The sequence below is a fragment of the Hemiscyllium ocellatum genome, chromosome 14 (genome assembly GCF_020745735.1).
Source record: "Hemiscyllium ocellatum isolate sHemOce1 chromosome 14, sHemOce1.pat.X.cur, whole genome shotgun sequence".
NCBI lineage: Eukaryota > Metazoa > Chordata > Chondrichthyes > Orectolobiformes > Hemiscylliidae > Hemiscyllium > Hemiscyllium ocellatum.
Genome location: NC_083414.1, coordinates 35,498,700 through 35,509,807, shown reverse-complemented (window position 1 = coordinate 35,509,807; position 11,108 = coordinate 35,498,700). Strand labels below are relative to the sequence as shown.

General features: G+C 38.2%; 1 protein-coding gene across 1 annotated transcript in view; it reads left to right on the top strand.

Annotated features, from left to right (window-relative positions):
• Positions 1 to 297: 297 nt before the first annotated feature.
• The window catches only part of dnah12 (dynein, axonemal, heavy chain 12), a 260,737-nt gene continuing 249,926 nt past the window's right edge, over positions 298 to 11,108 (top strand). Inside the window, exons 1-4 of the mRNA XM_060835852.1 lie at positions 298 to 326; positions 670 to 760; positions 3,068 to 3,094; positions 9,641 to 9,830. Coding sequence (XP_060691835.1) covers positions 298 to 326; positions 670 to 760; positions 3,068 to 3,094; positions 9,641 to 9,830 — 337 coding nt within the window. The remainder of the gene's footprint in view (positions 327 to 669; positions 761 to 3,067; positions 3,095 to 9,640; positions 9,831 to 11,108) is intronic.

The window sequence follows — 11,108 nt, the reverse complement described above, 5'->3', positions numbered from 1 at the left end:
CTGTTATATCCTATAATGAGAGAAACAGAGAGGTGGAATGAGATGAAGGAAAGATGGCAAAGTCTTCCAAATGAATGAGTAGGCAGTGCAGATACCACGCAACCTTAGTAGTGCTGGTGTTTAGGATGGATAAGAGTGTGCGAGCAAAAAGGTTACATTCAGTAATGAGAATGGTAAACCATGAGCCTTGACATGAAGTAGTTGCAGTAGCAGAAGCAAAGTGAGTATGTGATAACAGAGAGAACGTAGTGGTACTTACCCTGGTGGAGTGGAAAGTGTCAGTGACCTTCTTTCAACATGGCTGGACATTTTATCCGACCCAGATGGTAATCTTGAACCAGGCTGGCACAAAGAGGGGAGGGGAAGAGGACTGCCTTCCCCTGCACTACCTTATTCACCTGGAATTCTAGATCCCTGTCTACAAAGCAAGATGCCTACTTACCCCTATCTGCCATATCGAGGACAAGTCACAGGGATTCTGCAGGGCAGCTGTGGAATGCCAGGGTTTGTCTGTGTGTGCAACATTCTTTTAAATATGGTGCCCTGGAGGGAGAAGATGTGCGACATGTTGTGGAGCTAAATTTTTCCATTTAATTCACCAAAAACAACACTAGGCTAATTTCTTGTAGGCTTCACCCTATAATTTTTAATTGGTTGTAATATTTTTAGGATTAATGATGCACGTCGGATTTATGAAGAAACAATGCATGAACTTGAAATACAGGATCCTATTCCTCCTGAACCTCAGTGGCCTTCAACAGTGAGTATTTATTGTATGTAGATAAAAGTCTTCAAAAATGACTGCATTATTGCTGCTGGTTTTCAATTGATTTCAGTACATCAGATCAGTTTACTAACTCATTTAAACTGACTCAGGGTAATATTGATGGATTACAATAAACAGGATGCCCTTCAGTTCAAAAGTCTAATTTCAATATGATGGCCACATCAATGAAGACTTATTATTCTAATCTTGTGAGCATGGCCAGATTTGTGTCTAGACACTGTTTGTGGTGAAGGGAGTTTTGAAAGTATATTATTAATTGCAGAAACCTCAGCGCAAGGAGTTGTCATCTTTCAAAGTTATGAGCATAAATCACGTAAGCCTAAAATTCCAAAATCTTTCCCACTATTATATATCTTTTCACCTAGATTTCATTGTGTTTCATTGGGCAGAAACCATGCAGAAATCTCAGGCAACATTTCTCATATTTTACAACTTAAAAACTAGGTACACTCTGCTAACATTCCCACTTTCTTTTTAGTGCAAGAGTGATTCTTTCATGTGGACAGTCTCTTTTAATGTTCTTTGGTCTCACAGGTAGAGTATAAAGGGACTGGAGACAACATAGCTCATTTACCGTATCTGCTCAGACCGAAGGATTTAAATTCCATGCAAAGTATCACAACTCTGGGCAAAAACTCATGTCCAAACCTAGGCTGTGAGAAATCAATGCATTCTTAATAGCATTCTTGCCCCTGAGTTGGAAGATTGTTACGAGATGTGGCTTTAAGAAGAACTTGTTCTGTCATGTCTCTAACCATGTTTCCTTTGAATGCAAGTGTTGTAAACTTGGAGTTGAGCTGACTGCTCTGAGCCCAGCAAGCCTTTTATTTAGCGTTGGAACAATAGAAACAGCATGAAGGGGTGGGATCAAGCTTCCACAGAACCAGGCTTTTACTTTTAGCATTCAATAGTTGCTGAGGTTTTGAAGCTGGATGTAGAAGCTGTTATTCCTCTCTCTGTTACAGCTAAAAGCTTAGGTTCTGTTATGGTTGCTAGAATTGCATGTGAGACAATCAATTTTACTGAACTTATTTTCGCCAAGGGTATGTTTATGGGATGTTACTATATTGGAGCTAAATACTCTATTATTTTGTGAATGTTTTCAATAGATTTAAGTTATTCTGATTCTTCTTTCTTTTGTTTGTATTTTAACTATAGTGTAAAAATAAAACATGTTTTCCTTCAAGCCTGGTGGATTGACCAATCAAATTGCATCCGGAACAGAATGCCTTAAACCTGCCCTTACAAATAAGAAAAAAATTGGGATGTAGGCTATCTGTTTAATATATTTTGAGGGGGTTTGATCTAATCCATAGCATGATTGTATTGTAAAGTTCCAAACCAGTAGTATGCTCCAGGCTCACACTCCAGTGCAGTACCAAAGGGTGCTAGTGTCAGCATATATGTATAATGTTCCAAGCTATTATTGCCAAGAATTACAGGGAATTTTTCATTTGTGATATGCCTAATAGTTATCTTTTAATCAAATTTGTTAGAGCTTGCTGTGTGCAGATCTGTGTGTCTGACATTATAACAGTCACTGCACATTAAAAGTACTTAATTGTCTGTCTTGTGCTTTGGGGTGTTCTGTGAACTTGAGAAGATTAGATTACTTACAGTGTGGAAACAGGCCCTTCGGCCCAACAAGTCCACACCGACCCGCCGAAGCGAAACCCACCCATACCCCTACATTTACCCCTTACCTAACACTACGGGCAATTTAGCATGGCCAATTCACCTGACCCGCACATCTTTGGACTGTGGGAGGAAACCGGAGCACCCGGAGGAAACCCACGCAGACACGGGGAGAATGTGCAAACTCCACACAGTCAGTTGCCTGAGTCCGGGTCTCAGGCGCTGTGAGGCAGCAGTGCTAACCACTGTACCACCGTGCCGCCCAGAAGTGCCATATAAATACAATCTTTTAAAAATACTAGAGGTACTGAAAGACACAAAATGCATTTAATGCATACATTGGCATTTCTAATCTAAATTTTATGTTTTTCATTTTAAAAACATCCAAGTTAACACCTTATTTTGGTCATTAGCAATTGCAATTGCTGATAGGAAAAAAATAGGGAAAGAAATACTTGGCATTTTGGCTAAGTATGACAAAAATACTGTAGATATAAGTGGATAGATGTAGATGTCTTTTATGTTGTGATACAGTCAATAATATATAGTTAATTCCATTCAGTTTTGCATATATCTGTTGATGTTGAAAGTATTTAAGAATTATTGAAATGTCATACAAATGTCTGATATTTCTCTAACTTGCAGATGAACAGTGAGGCAAAGCAGAAAAGGGTAAGTTCTGATTTTGAACAAAAAGTGTTGCGTCTGAAATGAAACAATGTGAAAATTAAACAAAATAGTTTGGTTCTAAAGCTTACAATAATAATATCTCATCTAGTGTTGCCCAATAAGCGTCACAGACTAGTCATAGGCATGGCTACATTACACTGCTATAGACGTAAAATGCCTTTCTAAGACATAGATACATATTTTTGTATTTGTATGATTACTTAACACACATTTATCATAATTCATTATGCAACCTTCCAGTCTTTCTTTAATCATATTGTGAATTTATCAGTTACAGTACAATGCTGCTTCTAATTTTTCATCTAAGCCATCAAAATTGATATTTTGCCATCATCAAATTTAATATTAATACAAATGCAATGCCCTCCTCAAGGTCAACTAGGGACAAGCAACAGTTTTTGGCCCAGCTAATTAATTCCATATTCCATGCATGAATTGAAAAAGAAACTTCCTTTGCTCTCCATCAAGAAAATTGGTAGTTTGTTGATTGCCTGTTGCCACGTTGTGCCCTGCAGGAATTGGATCTGTTTTCTTCTGTTGGCCTGAAGCAGTTATTCCAATTGGCTAACAAATCATAATCTACTGTGTTGCTAATGTGTTCATGATGTTGAACTTGTCATTTTCAACTGCATTACAATTTTAATAGACAGCCAATAAGGAATAACCTAAGAAATGAAGAGATACAGAGATCAAAAATAGGATCACACTTTACTTTTCATCTTACCATATTAGCAACAAATGCTCAAAAAGTTAAAGTTTGCAATTATACACTGCAGATGTGAGTATTATAGAGTCATAAAAATGTACAGCATGGAAACAGACCCTTTGATTGAACTCATCCATGCCAACCAGATATCAGAGTCTGTTGTTGATTTACCAGTCACTAATCATCTGGGTTGCCAACTAGCCATATTTGGCAAGTAACTAGCAAATTGGACAATGCAGGCTGACATTTTAAAATATGCATGATCTAAGATTTTTTTTGGATATTAATGTGACTAGTATCTTGCAAAGATCTGTGCAGGAGCTTGTTCAATGTTTTCATTCGTAACTTACTGTGAACAGGACAAGTAAGACAAAGAGTGGAAACAAAATTTAAGGATTGTTTAAAATAAACAAGAAGTTGAAGCTTTTCATCTTGTAGTTATCAGGATCAGGATGCAACAGCTAGACATGGAAAAAAGGGATGCCAACATATACTACAAGAGAAAAGGGTGCTGATTGATTGGGATATCACTGTTGGCATGGAGATACAACAGGATACCCCAACTGTCAATCGTGGTTCTCAGACCAGGCAAATAGAGCTGAATTGGTTAGGATGTTGTCATGTAATTTTTAAAAAAAGTCATTCGTGGGATTGCCAATCCATTGTTGCCCTTGTGAAGGTGGCGCAAAGCTGTCTTCTTGTATTGCTGCAGTCAATTTGATGTAGGTGCTCCCACTGTGAGGGAGCGATTTCCAGGATGTCATTGAAGCGATAACAACATATTTCCAAGTTGGGATAGTGAGTGGCTCGGAAGGAAACTTGCAGATGGTGCATCTGCCCCTCTTGTTCTTCTGGTTGGTAGTGGTCATCAGCAGGTGTTGTCTTTGGAGCCTTTGGGAATTTCTACATGCATTTCCTACACAGTGTTGCTGCTAAGCATAGCTTATAGAAGGAGAAAATGTTGTGGATGTGATGCCAATTAAGCAGACTACTTTGTCCTGGATGGTATCAAGCTTCTTGAGTGTATTTGGAGCAGGTGGGGAAAATGCCATCACACTTCTGACTTGGCCTTGTGGTTAGGCTTTGGGACTCAGGAGGTGAGTTATTTGTTGAAGGATTCCTACCTCTGAATTCTTCTTGAGGGTACAGTCCAGTTCAGTTTCTGTTCTATAGTAACCCCCAGGATGTTGGTAGTAGGAGATTGTAATGTAATTGAATGTCAAGGGGTGATGGCTATATCTGAATGTTGGAGATGGTCATTATCATGGTGATTGAATGGTGTGACTGTTCTTTGCCATTTATCAGAGCCCACACTTGGATATTGTCCAAATCTTCCTGCATTTGATCATGACTCCTTCAATGTCTGAGAATTGTAAATGTTGCTGAATGTTAAAATTAGAAATAGAATTAGATTTTATTATCCCATGTGCATGAGTACAGGGATACAAGAATACAATGAAAAGTTTACAAAGTCACCATGCCAACACCATCTTAGGTTCAAAGGAACCAAGTTACAAAATCTTAGATGTAATGTAGATAATGTGCAAACATCTGTGAACATCCCCACTTCTGATCTTTCGATGGAAGGTGTTAAAGCAGCTGAAGCTGGTTGGCTCGAGAACTCTAACCTCAGAAACACCTGCAGAGATGTAACTGAATTGATTGACTTCTATAAACCACTGCCACCTTCCTCTGGGATAGATATGACTCTAATCAGCAAAGAATTGCCCTGATTTCCACAAACTCCAGTTTTTCTACGGTTCCTTGATGTCACAATCAGTCAAATGTCAAAGGCAGTCACCCTCACTTCAGCACTGAAATTCAATTTTTTTTTTCAGTATTTGAACCAAGGCTGTCATGAGGTCAGAAGTTGAGTGGCCCTGGTAGAACCCAACCTGAGCATTAGTGAGCAGTTTATTCCTAAGAAAGTGCTGGTTGGAAGCAGTTTACAACCCCACCTAACTCTTAACTGATGATGATCATTGACTGATGAATTGGTAATTAGTTGGGCTTGGACTTATCCTGCTTTCTGTGTACAGGACATGAAAATTTCCCAATTCCTTCAATCATTTCTTGATATCATGTGGCATTAATTGAATTGGCTGACAACTGGCATTTGTGATGATGGGCATGTATGCTAGAGGCTGAGATGAATCACTCACCTGTCACTTCTACCTGAATTAGATGTTACAAATGCTTCAGCTTTACCTTTTGCACTGATGTGCTGGGCTCTGCCATAAATGGGGAAGGGGATATTTGTGAACCTCCTTCCTCCATTAGTTGTTTAATTGCCCATCACTGGTCACAACTGCAAAGGCAGGATTGTAGACTTTAGATCTAATCCTTTGGCTGTGGATTTTTCTAGCACTGTTCGTCACTTGCTGCTAATGCTGTTTGTCATCCAAATTGTCCTTTGATGTATCTTTATAGTTATGTGTGATGCAGCACCTGGCCTGTTCTCCTACACTGTTCATTGAACAAGGCTGAATGGTAATGGCAGATTGGGAGCCATGCTGGGTCATAAGATTATAGATTGTGTTTGACTACAATTCTGCTGTTGCTGATGTTCCACAGATTCCAGTCTTGTCATTTACTCGATCTGTTCAAAATTTGTTTCCTCTAGCATACTGATAGTTTTACACAACATGATAGAGGGCATCCTCAGACTGAAGATGGGCTTTCCTCTTCATGAGGATTGTGAAGTGGTCACTCCTACTAATACTGTCATAGTCAGATGCATCCGTGTAGCAGATTGATGAGGAAAAGATGAAGTATGTTTTTCCTTACTGGTTCACTCATGGCCCGCTGTAGATCCAGCCTAACAGCTATGTCCTTTAAGACTTGACCAGCCTGGTCAGCAATGGTATTGTGGAACCTGTTTTCATGATGAACATTAAAGTCCCTGATCTTGAGTACACTTTGTGTCTTTGCCACCCTTCGTGTCTCCTCCAGATAACATTCAAAATGGAGGAATACTGTTTCACCAGAATCAGAAGAATGTTTCCTTTTATATTTTTGACCTGATGACATGAAACTTCATAGGGTCTGATTCATTGTAGACAGCTCCAAGGGCAACACCCTCTTAACTGTATTTCACAGTTCTGGCACCTCTGCTGGGTTTACCCTCTGGAGTGATAGGGCATACTCAGGGATGAAAGTGAGGACTGCAGATGCAGAAAGTGCAGAAAGTGCAGAAAGTGAGCGCAGCAGGTCAGGCAGCATCCAAAGAGCAGGAGAATCGAAGTTTCGGGCATGAGCCCTTCTTCAGGATTCCTGCTGTTTGGATGCTGCCTGACCTGCTGCACTTTTCCAGCAACACATTTTCAGCTCATACCCAGGGATGGTCGGGTTTTGTCTGGGACATTTTGTGAGTATGGCTATGTCAGGCTGTTGCTTAACTAGCTTTTGCGACAGCTCTCAGAATTTTGTACTAACGCTTAAATGTTGCTAAGAAGGACTTTGTCAGGTTGGAAGTACTAAATTTGTCATTGTTGTTTTCGATGCCTAGCTTTGTACCAGGTGCTCTGTATGGTTTCAGTCCTTTTTTGAGGCTGTGTGGTGGTTTAATATAATTAAGTGTCTTACTGGCAATTTCAGAGGGCAATTCAGAGTCAACATTGGGTCTGGACTCACGTGTAAGCTAGACCAGTTAAGGAATCCAGATGTTGCTCCTGAAAGGATATTTGTGAACCAGGTGAGTTTTTGTGACACTCAACAATGATTTCGGGGTCATTGTTCAACTTTTAATTTTGGATCTTATGGTGTTCACATTCTACCATTTGCCACATTCAAATCTAGAGTCCCCAAACATTTTGAGTCTCTGGATTACTAGTCCAGTTACAGTATCACTATGCCAGTGCCTAAAGCAGTGCAGAGATTTGTAGTCTCCATGACCCCTTTTTCCCTGATGACAAAGATGCAATGCAGGTCCAAGTTTCTTTTGTCTACATAACACATTTTTCTGTGTGTTAATATATGTAATTTCGAATTTTTTTTTCACTGTGAGTCCGACTGATCATCTTAAATTGACTTGTGGTGTAATTCTTAGCGTACTCTGGTTAATTTAATAAGTGCTGTCTAATATTGGACATGGTGTTTGGCGAGTTACAAGCACAGCCAAGTTGAGCGAAATCTGCTGTGAATGGTCAATGGGAAGTGTTGCTTGATATGGTCTGCCAATTGTTGGCTCAAATAGCCTATGTACTTGGCATCACACTGGCACTAAAGCTCATACACCACATTACTCATTCTTGTTGGCTTAATGATAGCATACTGTTTGTGAAGAGAATAACTTGTGGCTTTACTATAAGGTAGCACTGTGAGGCTCAACTATTTGAAACATCTTCCCTTTCCGGGGTAATCTGAGGTAGACTGGGCTGCCTCTCACCATGCAATGCTAAGGTAAGGTATATAAAATCTATCCTCCATGAGGATGGTTACCCTGATCAAATCTTCACTTGCTATATATCATGCAAACTCATGAAAGGGCTATGCCCATTACTTTGGCCCTGAATGATGCCCAACCCACATACCTTTTATCTTTTTCATTAGAAGGATAAACATGATCACAGAGATAGTCAATCTTTGCTGCATTCCCATGTCAACACTCTGAGTAATGGACCCGCCTCGTCTGAGAACTAAGACTGACAGTTGATTGTTCCATGCCAATGAAGATCCAACAAGTCAGCACCCTCTTTTCATGCTGCATACAGTGGTGTCTTTTATTTCAAGCTCTTTCTTCCATCGTAGTCCTGATGAGTGTAAGATGAAAATATTCAACTTTCATCTCTTTATAACAATAGGTACAATTTGTACCACCAAGCAATTATTTAATAAGTAAAGTTGAAAAGAAGATTCTTTTGAAGGCATTTAAAAATAGTGAAACAATGACAAATTGGAAATGTTGGAAGAGGAATTCCAGAAGATGAAAGAATTCTAATTGATTCTGGAGTGAAAAGAATAAGAAATCAAACACAAGCAATCAGCATTGAACAATTAAGATAATAATTCTAAAAATTATAACTTTAAAACAGAAACCAAAATTTTCTGTTTCAAATCCTTAATGGAGATGGCTTTAAAATAAGGCTGGTAATAATTGAAGGTAAAATAAAGTCATTTCAGTGGCACATCAGATGTGAGGGAGAAAGTGAATATATGGGTGGACCAAGAAACTTCAATTTCACAACTTTTGGGCTTATGATAAGGATGCAATTTGAAAGGTTACAACAGCCCAAGCAGAACACACATTGGTGTATATGGCAAGGTTGTGATTGGGTTTGGTTTTGCCAATAATAATCAAAAGGAACTTCTAGCTTGTTGAAATCTTCATGTCAAATGGCAGGAGAGAAATAGTTCTAAGAGTCTGAGAAGAGGTTTGAGTCCTGTTACTCTTCCTTACAACTTCCTCCAGCAATTTCTGTTTTTGTTTGTTTCAGATCTCCAGCATCCTCAGTTCTTTGTTTTAATTTAGAGTTAGGTATCATTGATGTGAATTCAAAAACTGACATTCATGCTTCAAATGATGAAAAGCAGGTAGTCTGGGAAAGCGAATGCATAAGAAACATACTGCAGGAGTGCACCAGGGGTGACTTTGACATGTCTACATTGACACAGATAGACTGGAATCCTGAATTATTTTCTCAATAACTTTTGTGAACACTTGTAACCATTAATAATTCATATTCTCATCTATTCCTTCTCACACTCTGTTATTAATTAACTTTATATGGCAAGATGAAATACAAAATGAAATAATTAAATTACAGCTTAATTACTTTGCTGAAATTTCATTATGCCTTCTGATGAGTTTTATGTAATTTCAGTTAAATTACCTGTTCATGAAGCGTTGTGTGGAGAGTAGTCCTGTAGTACCAATCCAGAAGGAGTGGCTGGACTCTATTCTGACTCTGGTACCTGTCTCACTGAGAGAAGGAAAGGTGAGAGAGATAATTGTAAATGAACTCTTTGAAGAAGTTGTTGAAGATTTTGAAAAGAGCATGAAGAGATTTCTGGGTATGTATTTTTAATTCTAAACCGAACCCCAAAATTTTATTCATCCTGAAGATCTTTTAATTATTCAATTTTGTATATAATAGAAAATACAGCTTACTGATGGTTTGAAATGAATTTCTAATTAAGTGTTAGTGGAGGCCCACCTGTGTCAATGAAGCGTACCCCAAGACTGGTTGCCATCTTCAAAAAAATCATTAAGGGGAGAAAATTTGTTACTGTCACTGACTTTACTTGCGTAGGAAGATCTATTAGGCTGGTGCATTGCTTAAAAATAAGAATGTTTATGAATGTTTAGTGGATTATTTTTTAATTTAGAAGGTATTACAGTTGGCAAACAAAATAATGCAATATTATGAGTATAGAGGGACTGGAGGGTGAAAAATAAATTTTCAAGGATGAAATCAGACAGCTAGGGTATGGATATGAGAGAAGGGTGAACGGCCTTTATCTCTGTTCTCTTCACAAGAGAAAACTGAGAGCTAATCTAATACATTTAAAGACATGAAGTTTTAGAGTAGGTACAGAGATAATATTTAATCCTGTGTAGAAGAACAAATGTAGAGTCTACCAGCATAGGATTCCATCAAGAAATCAAAGTAAGAAATTATAAGAAGCATTTTTACACAGAAATGGTGAGAATATGGAATTTCCTGCTAAAGGGAACAATGAGACAAATAGTACAGAGGCAAAGAGAAATTGGATAAGTATATGAGGGAGATAAAGAATAATGCAGATAGGACAGGAAAACGCTGAAGTAGAACACAAATGCCAACTTGAATTGATTGGGCCAAATGGCCTGTTTTTGGTCTCCATAATCTTTGTAAATAATTTTAAGTATTCTGAAAAATCTGTGGAACTATTAATGTAGAAATTGATCATAACTCGTAGTGAGGAAAAGATGCCCATATTTTGTGAATTGCCACATTGACAATTTGTACCACTCCACCATTGACTTGTGAAAAAGGCATCTCTTGAGTTTAGATGAGGTTCTTTCATTTGCTTGTTCATTGTACATGTACTGGGCATTAAAATCTAATCATTAACAGCATATGCGCCCTTTTGAGGATGTTAATAATTAGGAAATAACCTTTCTTGCCAAGAAAGTGATCAATAATAAATGTAGAATCTCATTTCTTCATGTTGTGAATGATTTGGGAAATTAAATGTAATATTTTAATATTTTATATTTTCTCTCTTTTCATTTGTCTTTTTTCTCACTCATTTAATCAAACAGATATCTTTGCTTCATTCCCTTCTTACTTTCCTTTCCATTTTTGA